Source organism: Lissotriton vulgaris, chromosome 9, assembly GCF_964263255.1.
Source record: "Lissotriton vulgaris chromosome 9, aLisVul1.2, whole genome shotgun sequence".
Lineage (NCBI taxonomy): Eukaryota > Metazoa > Chordata > Amphibia > Caudata > Salamandridae > Lissotriton > Lissotriton vulgaris.
This window is the reverse complement of record NC_141697.1, coordinates 12,658,161-12,674,587: the sequence shown is the minus strand read 5'-3', so window position 1 is coordinate 12,674,587 and position 16,427 is coordinate 12,658,161. Positions and strand designations below refer to the sequence as shown.

Below are 16,427 nucleotides of genomic sequence, written 5' to 3'. Positions count from 1 at the left end.
GTCTAAGCTAGCATTGGACCCCTCCCATGAGACTCATTTCCTCCCACCTGAGTGAGTTGAGCGGACGCACGGTGCGTCTAAGGTAGCATTGGACGCCTCCCATGAGACTAATTTCCTCCCGTGTGAGTGAGTTGAGCGGACGCACGGTGCATCTAAGCTAGCATTGGACCCCCTCCCATGAGACTCATTTCCTCCCGCGTGAGTGAGATGAGCGGCAGGCACTGTGCGTCTAAGCTGGCATTGGACCCCTCCCATGAGACTCATTTTCACCTGCGTGAGTGAGATGAGCGGACGCACTGTGTGTCTAAGCTAGCATTGGACGCCTCCCATGAGACTAATTTCCTCCCGTGTGAGTGAGTTGAGCGGACGGACGGTGCAACTAAGCTAGCATTGGACCCCTCTCATGAGACTCATTTCCTCCCGCGTGAGTGAGATGAGCGGACGCACAGTGTGTCTAAGTTAGCATTGGACCCCCTCCCATGAGACTAATTGCCTCCCGTGTGAGTGAGTTGAGTGGACGCACAGTGTGTCTAAGTTAGCATTGGACCCCTCTCATGAGACTCATTTCCTCCTGTGTGAGTGGGTGGAGCGGACGCACGGTGCGTCTAACCTAGCATTGGACCCCCTCCGATGAGACTCATTTCCTCCCGTGTGAGTGAGATGAGCGGCCCGCACGGTGCGTCTAAGCTAGCTTTGGACCCCCTCCCATGAGACTAATTTCCTCCTGCGTGAGTAAGATGAGCGGCCCGCACTGTGTGTCTAAGCTAGCATTGGACCCCTCCCATGAGACTCATTTCCTCCTGCGTGAGTAAGATGAGCGGCCCGCACTGTGTGTCTAAGCTAGCATTGGACCCCTCCCATGAGACTCATTTCCTCCCGTGTGAGTGAGTTGAGCGGCCCGCACTGTGTGTCTAAGCTAGCATTGGACCCCTCCCATGAGACTCATTTCCACCTGCGTGAGTGAGATGAGCAGACGCACTGTGTGTCTAAGCCAGCATTGGACCCCTCCCATGAGACTCATTTCCTCCTGCGTGAGTGAAATGAGCGGACGTACTGTGTGTCTAAGCTAGCATTGGACTCCTCCCATGAGACTCATTTCCTCCCGCGTGAGTTAGATGAGCGGCCCGCACTGTGTGTCTAAGCTAGCATTGGACCCCCTCCCATGAGACTCATTTCCTCCCGCGTGAGTGAGTTGAGCGGACACACGGTGCATCTAAGGTAGCATTGGACGCCTCCCATGAGACTCATTTCCTCCCGCATGAGTGAGATGAGCGGCCCGCACTGTGCGTCTAAGCTAGCATTGGACCCCCTCCCATGAGACTCATTCCCTCCCGCGTGAGTGAGATGAGCCGACACACTGTGTGTCTAAGCTAGCATTGGACCCCCTCCCATGAGACTCATTTCCTCCCGCGTGAGTGAGATGAGCAGACGCACGGTGCATCTAAGCTAGCATTGGACCCCTCCCATGAGACTCATTCCCTGCCGTGTGAGTGAGATGAGCGGCCCGCACGGTCCGTCTAAGGTAGCATTGGACCCCCTCCCATGAGACTCATTTCCTCCCGCTTGAGTAAGATGAGCGGCCCGCACTGTGTGTCTAAGCTAGCATTGGACCCCTCCCATGAGACTCATTTCCTCCTGCGTGAGTGAGATGAGCGGACACACTGTGTGTCTAAGCTAGCATTGGACCCCTCCCATGAGACTAATTTCCTCCCGTGTGAGTGAGTTGAGTGGACGCAGGGTGCGTCTAAGCTAGCATTGGACCCCCTATCATGAGACTCATTGCCTCCCGTATGAGTGAGTTGAGCGGATGCACAGTGTGTCTAAGTTAGCACTGGACCCCTCTCATGAGACTCATTTCCTCCCGCGTGAGTGAGTTGAGCGGCCAGCACTGTGTGTCTAAGCTAGCATTGGACCCCCTCTCATGAGACTCATTTCCTCCCGTGTGAGTGAGTTGAGTGGAAGCAGGGTGCGTCTAAGCTAGCATTGGACCCCCTATCATGAGACTCATTGCCTCCCGTATGAGTGAGTTGAGCGGACACACAGTGTGTCTAAGTTAGCATTGGACCCCTCTCATGAGACTCATTTCCTCCCGCGTGAGTGAGTTGAGCGGCCCGCACTGTGTGTCTAAGCTAGCATTGGACCCCCTCTCATGAAACTCATTTCCTCCCGTGTGAGTGAGTTGAGTGGAAGCAGGGTGCATCTAAGCTAGCATTGGACCCCCTATCATGAGACTCATTTCCTCCTGCGTGAGTGAGATGAGCGGACGCACTGTGTGTCTAAGCTCGCATTGGACCCCTCTCATGAGACTCATTGCCTCCCGTGTGAGTGAGTTGAGCGGACGCACAGTGTGTCTCAGGTTGCATTGGACCCCCTCCCATGAGACTCATTGCCTCCCGTGTGAGTGAGTTGAGCTGACGCACAGTGCGTCTAAGCTAGAATTGGACTCCCTCCCATGAGACTCATTGCCTCCCGTGTGAGTGAGTTGAGTGGATGCACAGTGTGTCTAAGTTAGCATTGTACCCCTCTCATGAGACTCATTTCCTCCTGTTTGAGTGGGTGGAGCGGACGCACGGTACGTCTAAGCTAGCATTGGACCCCCTCGATGAGACTCACTTCCTCCCTTGTGAGTGAGATGAGCGCCCCGCACGGTGCATCTAAGCTAGCTTTGGACCCCCTTCCCATGAGACTCATTTCCTCCTGCGTGAGTTAGATGAGCGGACGCACTTTGTGTCTAAGCTAGCATTGGACCCCTCCCATGAGACTCATTGCCTCCCGTGTAAGTGCGTTGAGCGGACGCACAGTGTGTCTAAGCTAGCATTGGACCCCCTACCATGAGACTCATTTCCTTCCGTGTAAGTGAGTTGAGCGGCCCGCACTGTGTGTCTAAGCTAGCATTGGACCCCTCACATGAGACTCATTTCCTCCCGTGTGAGTGAGTGGAGCTGACGCAGGGTGCGTCTAAGCTAGCATTGGACCCCTCCCATGAGACTCATTTCCTCCTGCGTGAGTGAGATGAGCGGCCCGCACTGTGTGTCTAAGCTAGCATTGGACTCCCTCCCTTGAGACTCATTTCCTCCTGCGTGAGTGAGTTGAGCGGCCGCACGGTGCGTCTAAGGTAGCATTGGACGCCTCCCATGAGACTCATTTCTCCTCCCGCGTGAGTGAGATGAGCGGACGCACAGTGTGTCTAAGTTAGCATTGGACCTCATGAGACTCATTTATTCCCGTGTGAGTGAGATGAGCGGCCTGCACTGTGTGTCTAAGCTAGCATTGGACCCCCTCTCATGAGACTCATTCCCTCCCGCGTGAGTGAGATGAGTCGACACACTGTGTGTCTAAGCTAGCATTGGACCCCCTCCCATGAGACTCATTTCCTCCCCTATGAGTGAAATGAGCGGCAGGCATTGTGCGTCTAAGCTAGCATTGGACCCCTCTCATGAGACTCATTTCCTCCCACGTGAGTGAGATGAGCGGACGCACAGTGTGTCTTACTTAGCATTGGACCCCTCTCATGAGACTCATTTCCTCCTGTGTGAGTGGGTGGAGCGGACGCACTGTGTGTCTAAGCCAGCATTGGACCCCTCCCATGAGACTCATTTCCTCCTGCGTGAGTGAGATGAGCGGACGCACTGTGTGTCTAAGCTAGCATTGGACCCCTCCCATGAGACTCATTTCCTCCCGCGTGAGTTAGATGAGCGGCCCGCACTGTGTGTCTAAGCTAGCATTGGACCCCCTCCCATGAGACTCATTTCCTCCCGCGTGAGTGAGTTGAGCGGACGCACGGTGCATCTAAGGTAGCATTGGACGCCTCCCATGAGACTCATTTCCTCTCGCATGAGTGAGAAGAGCGGGCCGCACTGTGTGTCTAAGCTAGCATTGGACTCCCTCCCTTGAGACTCATTTCCACCCGCATGAGTGAGATGAGCGGACGCACAGTGTGTCTTAGTTAGCATTGGACCGCTCTCATGAGATTCATTTCCTCCTGTGTGAGTGGGTGGAGCGGACGCACGGTGCGTCTAAGCTAGCATTGGACCCCCTCCAATGAGACTCATTTTCTCCTGCATGAGTGAGATGAGCGGACGCACTGTGTGTCTAAGCTAGCATTGGAACCCTTCCATGAGACTCATTTCCTCCTGTGTGAGTGAGTTGAGCGGCCCGCACTGTGTGTCTAAGCCAGCATTGGACCCCTCCCATGAGACTCATTTCCTCCTGCGTGAGTGAGATGAGCGGACGCACTGTGTGTCTAAGCTAGCATTGGACCCCTCCCATGAGACTCATTTCCTCCCGCGTGAGTTAGATGAGCGGCCCGCACTGTGTGTCTAAGCTAGCATTGGACCCCCTCCCATGAGACTCATTTCCTCCCGCGTGAGTGAGTTGAGCGGATGCACGGTGCATCTAAGGTAGCATTGGACGCCTCCCATGAGACTCATTTCCTCTCGCATGAGTGAGATGAGCGGCCCGCACTGTGTGTCTAAGCTAGCATTGGACTCCCTCCCTTGAGACTCATTTCCTCCCGCGTGAGTGAGTTGAGCGGCCGCACGGTGCCTCTAAGGTAGCATTGGAGGCCTCCCATGAGACTCATTTCCTCCCGCGTGAGTGAGATGAGCGGACGCACAGTGTGTCTAAGTTAGCATTGGACCTCATGAGACTCATTTCCTGCCGTGTGAGTGAGATGAGCGGCCTGCACTTTGTGTCTAAGCTAGCATTGGACCCCCTCCCATGAGACTCATTCCCTCCCGCATGAGTGAGATGAGCCGACACACTGTGTGTCTAAGCTAGCATTGGACCCCCTCCCATGAGACTCATTTCCTCCTGTATGAGTGAAATGAGTGGACGCACAGTGTCTAAGCTAGCATTGGACCGCCCTCCCATGAGACTCATTTCCTCCCGCATGAGTGAGATGAGCAGACGCACGGTGCGTCTAAGGTAGCATTGGACCCCCTCCCATGAGACTAATTTCCTCCCGCGTGAGTGAGTTGACCGGCCCGCAGGTAGCATTGGACCCCTCTCATGAGACTCATTGCCTCTAGTATGAGTGAGTAGAGCGGACGCACAGTGTGTCTAAGCTAGCATTGGACCCCCTCTCATGAGACTCATTTCCTCCCGCGAGAGTGAGTTGAGCGGACGCACAGTGTGTCTAAGCAGGCATTGGACCCCCTCTCATGAGACTCATTTCCTCCCGAGTGAGTGAGTTGATCGGCCCCCACGGTGTGTCTAAGCTAGCATTGGACCCCCTCTCATGATACACATTTCCTCCCGCAAGAGTGAGATGAGCGGACGCACGGTGCGTCTTGTGAGAAGTTGGCCTGGTATATAATGCTCACTAATTCTTAGTGATCACTTTGTACCATGCCAAGCAACCCTTATGATGATTGGTTGTAATTCAACCTTGTAGACCAGTTATCCTAGTGGTAAGGTGGACAAAGCAGTCTTAGGCTAAACTCTGAAAGGCATGTGAAGCCAGCTGTATTACCATACACAACCCCCTTGAATACCAAATGAAAGGACACCACACAGATATATATTGAAAATATATATTGATTAATTAACTATAAAATCCCCTGGACTCTTTATGAGCACAGAAGCACAAGCGTTAAATCACAAGACAGTTTAAAATACACAAAAGTTGCACAATATGGATGAGCCCTAGGGGCCACCTAAACCATATGCTTAGAAAGTGGTATAAGAGATACCAATAGGAAAGGGAACAGGCCTAGGGCCTTGGGAATCGCTGGAGCTATTCAAGACTAGCAGTGACTAAGTCGGGAAAGGCCCGCGGGACTCGGGTGCAGTGTTCAAAGTGCACGCACTTTCCAATGCAAAGTCTATGGTGCGTAAAAAGTACAAAGTTAAAGAGTTAGGAACCTTCCGAGTGACCTAGAACGCTGAAACTTAAGACACAGGCCCTTGAGATGTGTACCAGTGTAGGAACACTGGCGGAGCTGAGTTACCTCACCCACAGGAAGCGGGTGCACAGGGTCGAAGTAGTGTCGGGTTTCGTCACGCTGGTCGATGGTGCTTGGAGCTGAAGATGCTGCAGGCGGCTCGATGTGAAGAGTTCCGGTGGATCCAAGGGTGGATCTGAAGTTGTGAAGACCTGAAAGCAGAGGGGACAATGTTCAAAGTCACTAGCCAGTGACTACCGTGGAACCAGATTGGAACCAGGCGATGTCGGGTGCAAACAGGCGTTGTCGGGTAGCTTCTCTCTGCAGCCACGTGGACACCGGGGGTCGAGGACGTCCAGGAGTCGGTCACGAGCTGTCCCACGCAGGCTTCTCGCTGTTGGCGGTGTCGGCGACCTGATCGGAGCAAACAGGCCTTCGCTAATGCAAGCCACGCAGAAATCGAAAGATGCTTAACACACGGACCAGCAAGGTCAGAGCGAGTGCTCCTTTTCACAGGAGCTTGGGCAAGTCTGGAGCAACCAGACCCGCTGTGTAGTTCGTCGGTTTCGTCGCCAAGATGGCCGCTGACCACGTGGCTAGTGTCCTGGATGGCGCGTCGAGTGGCACAATGCAAAATGGCCCCTCGCAGATCGTGGAGATGCTGGGGGGCTGATCTTCGGTGCAAGGGCTGCTCGATGGTGGGGGTTCTCAGTCCCCAAAGCACAACGTCGAGGATACCTCAGAAGCTGCGCAGTCAGCTTTTCGAGTGTCTTCCAAGAGGTCCGGTCCCACGTCACTCCGTGCCTCCACGGGTCCCTTCTTTGCAGGGACTGTGGATCGGGCTCTGAGAGGTCTGGGAGTCTGGTTCTTGTCGGGCTCTGGGCTCGGGCTCCGGCGGGAGGCGGCGGCAAAGCAGACATCGAGTTGCTGGTTGGGACCTGTGTTCACAGGGTGGCCACTCCTAGGCCACAAGGGAGATTCTCTTCAGTCTTCTGAGCAGCAGAATGTCGAAGTCCAGTCTTCTTCTTTGTTTAAAGTTGATTCAGGATGATCTGCTGTGCAATGGCACTGCTCCCACTCTTATTCCCAATCTGAGGGGCGGATCACCTACTAGGTCCCTCCTCTGGGAGGAACCAGGAAGGGGGGCGGTTACATCCCCTTTCCTTTGTCCAGTTCCGCGCCGAGCCTGGGTCTGGAAAGTCCCAGGACCGGTTTGGACTGGCCTATGCACGGGGACACCTTGTGTGCCCCGGGCATGTCTGATTCTATTCAGCCCTGTCCTACCCAATACACAAAACCCTGTCTGGGGTGGTGCTCGCACCTCCCAAGGCAGGAAACCCTTTGTCCAGGCCACCATCTGCCGAGTTTCGGTCAGCAGCAGGAGGCCAGACTCGTGTCTGTGGTGGCAGCATCCATTTTGTGATGCTGAGGCTCTGGTTAACTTTAACCGGGGTTAAGGCTACACACATGTTGTGTCCCTCTAGAAGGGTGGAATGCTATCCCCGTCGACAGAACTGTCGAGGGGATAGTATTCCAATTCGTATGACACCTTACTCGACATGTTTTGATAAAGCCAAACCAAAGATAGCATTTAACCGCGAGGATTATAATGCACTTAAGAGTATATGGTATGGCAATATCCCGGAACAGCTTAGGGAGTGGTTAAGGCTACACACATGTCGTGTCCCTCTAGAAGGGTGGAATGCTATCCCCGTCGACAGAACTGTCGAGGGGATAGTATTCCAATTCGTATGACACCTTACTCGACATGTTTTGATAAAGCCAAACCAAAGATAGCATTTAACCGCGAGGATTATAATGCACTTAAGAGTATATGGTATGGCAATATCCCGGAACAGCTTAGGGAGTGGTTCCCGACAGCTGCAGACAGGCTCAGCTCATGCTAGAGCACCATCTCACATATTTCCAAGCACTCTGCTTCCAGGATTGATGAGGCCTTCCATAGGAGTGGCTGATAGGAACATATGTGTCCAGTTTAGGGTTAGGCACAGTCATACTGTACCTAAGCAAGAGGTGGTTACACCAACTTACCCCAGCTTAGTGATCAGCCAGTTGTGTCAAATATGGAGGCCAGGCCAGGGGTGGCACAATACATGCTGCAGCCCCTGGTAGGCCTTGGAAACACCTATGCCCTGGGTACCTAGGGTACACTACTACAGGGGCTAATAAGGTGAACCAGTTCCAATTCGTAATGCACCTAAAGTGCATTGGCAGTAATTTAGAGAGCGAACAGCAGGCTGTGGGTCTGATTAGCAGGCCCACAGCCACATTAAGTCATAAACCAGTGAAGCAAAAAGCAAAAATTTGGGGTGACCATAGGATAGCAGACCCTACTCTCCTACACAACCCCCCCCCAAACGCAGGGACATTAGACTAACCTTGACCAGTTGTGTCTTCACGCACACATCCAATGCTTGTCTTCAAAACCTGCCTTTCCTTTTCTTGTAGGCTCTGGCAGACTACAGTACTGTGCTGCTCCTCGGTCCATGCAAGGAAACGGACACAAAGACGCTACTCAACCGTGGTGTGCTCTACCTGGAGCTGAAGGACTACGGCAACGCGATGCAGGTACTGAGGGGCTCTGGCATCAGCGTGTCACTGGGCTCCATCCTTGGCTTGGGATTGGGATGGGCAAGGTGTCTTCTGTCTTAGGGCTGAAGTCCTGTATCTTACCTACAGAGAGGGGTCCATGAAAGGCGTCCACCCATGCCCACACTATACCTGCAGAGAGGGGTACATGAAAGGCGCCCACTCATGCCACACTATACCTGCAGAGAGGGGTCTATGAAAGGTGTCCACCCATGTCCACAGTTCACCTGCAGAGAGGGGTCCATGAAAGGCATCCACCCATGCCCACACTACACCTGCATAGAGGGGTCCATGAAAGGCGTCAACCCATGCCCACACGATACCTGCAGGGAGGGGCCCATGAAAGGCGTCCACCCATGTCCACACTATACCTGCAGAGAGGGTTCCATAAAAGGCATCCACCCATGCCCACACATCACCTGCAGAGAGGGGTCCATGAAAGGCATCCACCCATGCCCACACTACACCCATGCCCACACTATACCTGCAGAGAGGGGTCCATGAAAGGCATCCACCCATGCCCACACATCACCTGTAGAGAGAGGTCCATGAAAGGCGTCCACCCATGCCCACACATCACCTACAGAGAGGGGTCCATGAAAGGTGTCCACTCATGTCCGCACTTTACCTGCAGAGAGGGGTCCAGGAAAGGCATCCACCCATGCCCACACATCACCTGCAGAGATGTGTCCATGAAAGGCATCCACCCATGCCCACACTATACCTGCAGAGAGGGTTCCATAAAAGGCATCCACCCATGCCCACAGTTCACCTGCAGAGAGGGGTCCATGAAAGGCATCCACCCATGCCCACACTATACCTGCAGAGAGGGGTCCATGAAAGGCATCCACCCATGCCCACACATCACCTGTAGAGAGAGGTCCATGAAAGGCGTCCACCCATGCCCACACATCACCTACAGAGAGGGGTCCATGAAAGGTGTCCACTCATGTCCGCACTATACCTGCAGAGAGGGGTCCAGGAAAGGCATCCACCCATGCCCACACATCACCTGCAGAGATGGGTCCATGAAAGGCATCCACCCATGCCCACACTATACCTGCAGAGAGGGTTCCATAAAAGGCATCCACCCATGCCCACAGTTCACCTGCAGAGATGGGTCCATGAAAGGCATCCACCCATGCCCACACTACACCTGCATAGAGGGGTCCATGAAAGGCGTCCACCCATGCCCATACTATACCTGCAGAGAGGGGTCCATGAAAGGCGTCCACCCATGCCCACAGTTCACCTGCAGAGAGGGGTCCATGAAAGGCATCCACCCATGCCCACACTACACCTGCATAGAGGGGTCCATGAAAGGCGTCCACCCATGCCCACACTATACCTGCAGAGAGGGGTCCATGAAAGGCGTCCACCCATGCCCACATATCACCTGCAGAGAGGGGTACATGAAAGGTGTCCACCCATGCCCAAACATCCCTGCAGAGAGGGGTCCATGAAAGGCGTCCACCCATGCCCACACATCACCTGCAGAGAGGGGTACATGAAAGGTGTCCACCCATGCCCACACATCACCTGCAGAGAGGGGTTCATGAAAGGTGTCCACCCATGCCCACACTGTACCTGCAGAGAGGGGTCCAAGAAAGGTGTCCACCCATGCCCACACATCACCTGCAGAGAGGGGTCCATGAAAGGTGTCCACCCATGCCCACACATCACCTGCAGAGAGGGGTCCATGAAAGGCGTCCACCCATGCCCACACTATACCTGCAGAGAGGGGTCCATGAAAGGCGTCCACCCATGGCCACACTGTACCTGCTGAGAGGGGCCCAGGAAAGGTGTCCACCCATGCCCACATGATACATGCTGGGAGGGGTCCATGAAAGGCATCCACCCATGCCCACACATCACCTGCAGAAAGAGGTCCATGAAAGGCATCCACCCATGCCCACACCATACCTGCAGAGAGGGGTCCATGAAAGGCGTCCATCCATGCCCACACTATACCTGCAGAGAGGGGTCCATGAAACGTGTCCACCCATGCCCACACATCACCTGCAGATATGGGTCCATGAAAGGCGTCCACACATGCCCACACATCCCCTGCAGAGAGGGGTCCATGAAAGGCGTCCACTCATGCCCACAATACACCTGTACAGAGGGGTCCATGTAAATGTAAAATGTAAATTGATACTTGTATAGAGCACTACTCACCCACAGGGGTCTCAAGGCGCTTGTACGGATACCGCTGTGGAACCCGTCCTGGCTTTCCCTGTGAGGCGTCCACTCCTGGGCACCCCCAGGGTGAAGGCCAGGCATCCTTAGCGTTGTGGGGGCCGTTGTGGAGATTAAGCAAGCTATTGCCCAGAGTTGCAGAGTGGGACTCCATGATTAGAATAGGCACCGAGGCGAGAATTATCAGGTCCATGGAATTTTGAGCCCAAGACCCGCCGAGGCGGGGAATTGAACCCTGGTCCTGGGCTAGACCTCTGCATCAGGGTCTGCCGCTCTAACCATGCCCACACTATACCTGCAGAGAGGGGTCCATGAAAGGCGTCTACTCATGCCCACACTATACCTGCAGAGAGGGGTCTATGAAAGGCGTCCACCCATGCCCACACATCACCTGTACAGAGGGGTCCATGAAAGGCGTCCACCAATGCCCACACTATACCTGCAGAGAGGGGTCCATGAAAGGCGTTCACCCATGTCCACACGATACCTGCAGAGAGGGGTCCGTGAAAGGCGTCCACCCATGCCCCCACTATACCTGCAGAGAGAGGTCCATGAAAGGCGTCCACCCATGCCCACACGATACCTGCAGAGAGGGGTCCAGGAAAGACGTCCACCCATGCCCACACTACACCTGCAGAGAGGGGTCCATGAAAAGCATCCACCCAAGGCCACATTTAACCCAAAGAGAGGGGTCCATGAAAGGCGTCCACCCATGGCCACACAGGACCTGAAGAGATGGGTCCATGAAAGGCGTTCACCCATGCCCACACATCACCTGCAGAGAGGGGTCCATGAAAGGCATCCACCCATGCCCACACATCACCTGCAGAGAGGGATCCATGAAAAGCGTCCACCCATGCCCACACATAACCTGCAGAGAGGGGTCCATGAAAGGTGTCCACCCATGCCCGCACTATACCTGAAGAGAGTTGTCTATGAAAGGGGTCCACCCATGCCCACACTATACCTGCAGAGAGGGGTCCAGGAAAGGCATCCACCCATGTCCACACATCACCTGCAGAGAGGGGTCCATGAAAGGCGTCCACCCATGCCCACACTATACCTGCAGAGAAGGGTCCGAAAGGCGTTCACCCATGCCCACACGATACTTGCAGAGAGGGGTCCAGGAAAGGCGTCCGCCCATGCCCACACTATACTTGCAGAGAGGGGGCCATGAAAGGCATCCTCCCATGCCCACACATCACCTGCAGAGAGGGGTCCATGAAAGGCGTCCACCCATGCCCACACATCACCTACAGGGAGGGGTCCATGAAAGGTGTCCACCCATGTCCGCACTATACCTGCAGAGAGGGGTCCAGGAAAGGCATCCACCCATGCCCACACATCACCTGCAGAGAGGGGTCCATGAAAGGCGTCCACCCATGCCCACACTACACCTGCAGAGAGCGGTCCATGAAAGGTGTCCACCCATGCCCGCACTATACCTGCAGAAAGTGGTCCATGAAAGGGGTCCACCCATGCCCACACTATACCTGCAGAAAGTGGTCCATGAGAGACGTCCACCCATGCCCACACTATACCTGCAGAGATGGGTCCATGAAAGGCGATCTGTCATGCTCACACTACACCTGCAGAGAGGGGTCCATGAAAGGCGTCCATCCATGCCATCACTATACCTGCAGAGAGGGGTCCATGAAAGGCGTCCACCCATGCCCACATATCACCTGCTGAGAGGGTCCATGAAAGGCTTCCACCCATGCCCACACTACGAATCATTGACAGAATATCAACATCAAAAATATCGACATCGAAAATATCGAAGTCCTATCTACATTAAGGTAAGGACAGAAATATCGAGAAAAAAATATATTGTTGTAAAGAATAATATTTAAAAATAATATAAAATTAAATAAATAATACATCTAATTAAAATATACATAGTTAAACATATATTTAAATTGATAAGTATTACATATAATGTAAAAAAATACATTTACATATAAAATATAATATAATATATATATATATATATAATAATATATCTATAATATAATATATAATATTTACAATTAATTATTCTAATAACTTATAAATTCTTAGTAAAAAATCTATAAATTATAAATACATACATACACGGACAAGAATAATATAAATAAAAATATCAAAACTATATAACACATTTTAAAAATTAATTTTACATAAATTAGACACTACATTAACTAAAACAATCAATATTGGATAGCGTAGGGTTTAAAATTACTATTTCAACTCCAGAGGGTGCAACAGTAGGGAAAGTGTTGGATAGCGTAGGGCTAAAAATTACTATTCCCACTCCAGAGAGTGCAACAGTAGGGAAAGTGTTGGATAGCATAAGCATAAAAATTACTATTCCAACTCCAGAGGGTGCAACAGTAGGGAAAGTGTTGGATAGCGGAGGGGTTCAAATTACTATTCCAACTCCAGAGGGTGCAACATTAGGAAAAGTGTTGGATAGCGTAGGGGTAAAAATTACTATTCCCACTCGGGGACACGCTTGTGGCTTTTGGCAACAGCGGACACGCCGTGAGTGGAACGGCTAACTTTAAACTTACCTGCAGCAACAGCGAGGGCACAGGCTCTCGTTCCTTTGGCCTGCCGTGAGGGAAACGGCGCAAGGGAAACAGCTTAAATCATCGGCCGCCTACAACTCCCAGCAACCCTCCTGCAGACGCCTTGTGCTGGCGTCATTAGTAGGTGCAGCCAGCGTACTTGAGTTCTCAACGCCTCCTGCGGCGCTGGACTCGCTTGTGGCTTCTGGTGACAGCGGACACGCCGTGAGGGGAATGGCTAACTTTAAACTTACCTGCAGCAACAGCTAGGGCATAGGTTCTCGTTCCTTTGGCCCGCTGTGAGGGAAACGGCGCGAGGGAAACGGCTCAAATCACTGGCTGCCAACAACTCCCAGGAACCCTCCTGTAGGCGCCTTGTGCTGGCGTCATTAGTAGGCACAGCCAGCCTACTTGACTTTTCCACGCCTCCTGCCGCGCGGAACGCGCGGGCGAAGCCCGGGCAAACGGCGGGCCGTCTGTGGCCGTCAGGGGCTGCAGGAGGCCGTGCTGGGCGACCCCTCTAAGCCCTCTTGGAAGAGACTTCCTGTGGCATGATACTTTTATTGATGTGGTAATTTCTTTACCTTACTTTTACTCAGTCTAAGCTCGCCCGACACGATTTTGCTTCTATGAGAAACTTCAGTAGAAGGGCTGACTTGTATATTATCTTTTACCCTTTTCTGTTTTTTAAACGCATAGTTTAAATTGTTTTAAAATCTGTGTATAGTGGGGATACGCCTATCTAGCTTTCAAGATGAGCAGTATGGGGAAAAATAATAAGCCAACTACCTTCAGTCCCATGAACAGGCATTTAGCAGCCACAACCCAACCAATCCCGAGCCTTACAGCCATCGATAAAATGCTCCAAAAAACAATAGGAGCAGTGGCAACGGCTATTGAAAACACTGAAAGGCGACTTTCACTTCCCCCTGCTATGCCCCCTCTCAGTCTGTAGGGGATTCCTCTGCAGTTACAGTCAACCCCTCTGAATTCACTTCTTTTTTACGTCCTCCTTTGCTGAGCTACCCTGCGCACAGATGGTGCCGGAAGTGATTGTCTCCCCACAGGTCCCCTTGCCCTCTCCACAGCCAGCATGTACAAAGGCTCCTAACCTCATCCAAGACGTAAAAAGCTGAAACCTGCAAAAAAACAAGCTAAAAGAATAGCTCCTATACCTGATTGCCCACAGACCGAGCCAGGTCCCCCGTTTCCCCCATTGGTCCACCTATGTGGGCTACTCATTTATTAATCGATCTCCAGGCTCCTATGGAACAGCTCATTACCACTCATTTTAAATCCTTGTCCTCCAGGATTGATAGATTAGCCTCACTGATTAACAATAAAGGCTTTGGGAGAGCCCAGCCAACTAGCCCACTGGGGAACTCTGTCACTAGAGTGGGTCCTGGTTCCACCTCGACTGCCCCTATAGGCACACACCCAGGGGAAAGTACTTGCCCCGCTAAACCTATACATGCCCTGGCCCCTGCAATTATACAGAAACCCACTATAGCCTCAACTAGGTCTTGTCTATTTAATTGCCCTAATGAGCTACCAGCTGTACCTGGCCCGACATCGTGTGGTTCCCTCTCCACCCCGATAATATCTGGAAATCAGCACCCAGACTCGAGTAGATCCCAACTTAATTCTCCTCCGAAACCTCACGAAACTGGTCCTAAAAAATCTCCTCCCTGCCTTCAGCTACCCCCGGAAGCATCGCTGTATGTGGTGGTCATAACAGGAGTACCACCTCTGGTCAGTGCTGGTGGTGAAACCTTTCCCGAGCTAAAGAATAAAATCATCTTCTGGCTAAACAGGCACAGATCCCTACTGGGATACGGCCATGGGCAGATTTTTCCCAATGATACTGGTGGCGATTGTGTAATCATCAATTTTAGGGATCCTGGAGTGGTTAAACATATACTAGGCAGTGGAGGGCCTGTGTCTGTTCTGGGATTATCTATCCTAGAGGCTCTGGAGGCGCTCCTTTCCCTCCCCTCGTCTTATCACAAAATTATTGGCGCGGACCTCAATTGCCACTTTGAACCGCTCACGGGGATTCCCTCTATACCCTCAGAAGAGGATGACATCTGGCTTATCCCGGAATGTTCTATGTACCCGGAAAAGCGTCTTTTTCCTCTGGCCCTCGCAATCAACAAGTTGGTCGTAACTCACTCCCTTAGGGCCTGTAATGGCAGACTCCTCCCAGATATCCTGGGTTTATGTACCTTCAACAGACCAGGGAAAAGCACGACCATTGATTATATCCTCGTTAACGTGGAATTTTGGTCCCGAGTGAGAGCCTTCTCTGTAATCCCAAGGGTCGATAGTGACCATAATTTACTGTCACTGGAATTATTTATTAAATTGGGGGATCAAAAAGAACAGGGAGGGGCGGAGACCATCACTAATCCCAACCTGGTTCAAGTGGCGGGCGTCTGACGCATTAGGTGGGCGAAGGTTGCGCTAGCCACCGATAAGTTAGTTGAGATATACAATCATGTAGCATGTGCTCTAACAGAGGTTAGTGACCTCTTGAGTTGCAATTGTGATCTTTTGCACCCTCAGGCCTTGCAGCGTACCCATAATACGCTTCTCAGCTCACTGACTGATTATTTCTATACCACTAAGACTGGTAGGCCAAGGGTATATAAGCATGACCATTGGTTCAACAAAAACTGTAGGGCGGCTAAAGATACCTTGATAAAGGAGGTGAAATTGGATTCCCAGTCAAGCATTAGAAACGCTAGGCAAATTTATAAAAGACTGACCAGGGAGGCCAGGTCTGAGTGGGAGGCTGACAGATGGGAAAGTATCAGAGTGGCACTGGATGCCAGAGACTACGGGTGCTTTTGGAACTTGGTTTATGGGGGGTCATCTGCAGGGACGCCTGCTATTACCCCTAACCTTAGTGAAGAGGTCTGGATCTAATAAAGAATTCGAACCTCTGAGTAGAGGGGCTTGATCATGTCAAGCCCCTCTACTCACTTAGAGGTTCAAATTCTTTATTAGATACAGTTGCCCAAATAACCATATCCGAACCAGCTCACACGGAGGGTATGAATCTTGACTGTCACCCCTGCACTCTCCTTGAAGTCCAGGCGGCTCTTAGAGGCTTGACTCCGGGGAAAGCACCAGGTCTAGATAGGATCCCTGGTGATCTATACCTGAGCGAGCAGAGGGTTTG

At 52.3% G+C, this 16,427-nt stretch overlaps 1 protein-coding gene across 1 annotated transcript in view; it reads left to right on the top strand.

The window, feature by feature from the left end:
- The window catches only part of TTC6 (tetratricopeptide repeat domain 6), a 1,229,706-nt gene that overhangs the window by 814,595 nt on the left and 398,684 nt on the right, over nucleotides 1–16,427 (top strand). The window contains exon 25 of the mRNA XM_086936916.1: nucleotides 8,355–8,474. Within this exon, the coding sequence (XP_086793042.1) occupies nucleotides 8,355–8,474 (120 nt within the window). The remainder of the gene's footprint in view (nucleotides 1–8,354; nucleotides 8,475–16,427) is intronic.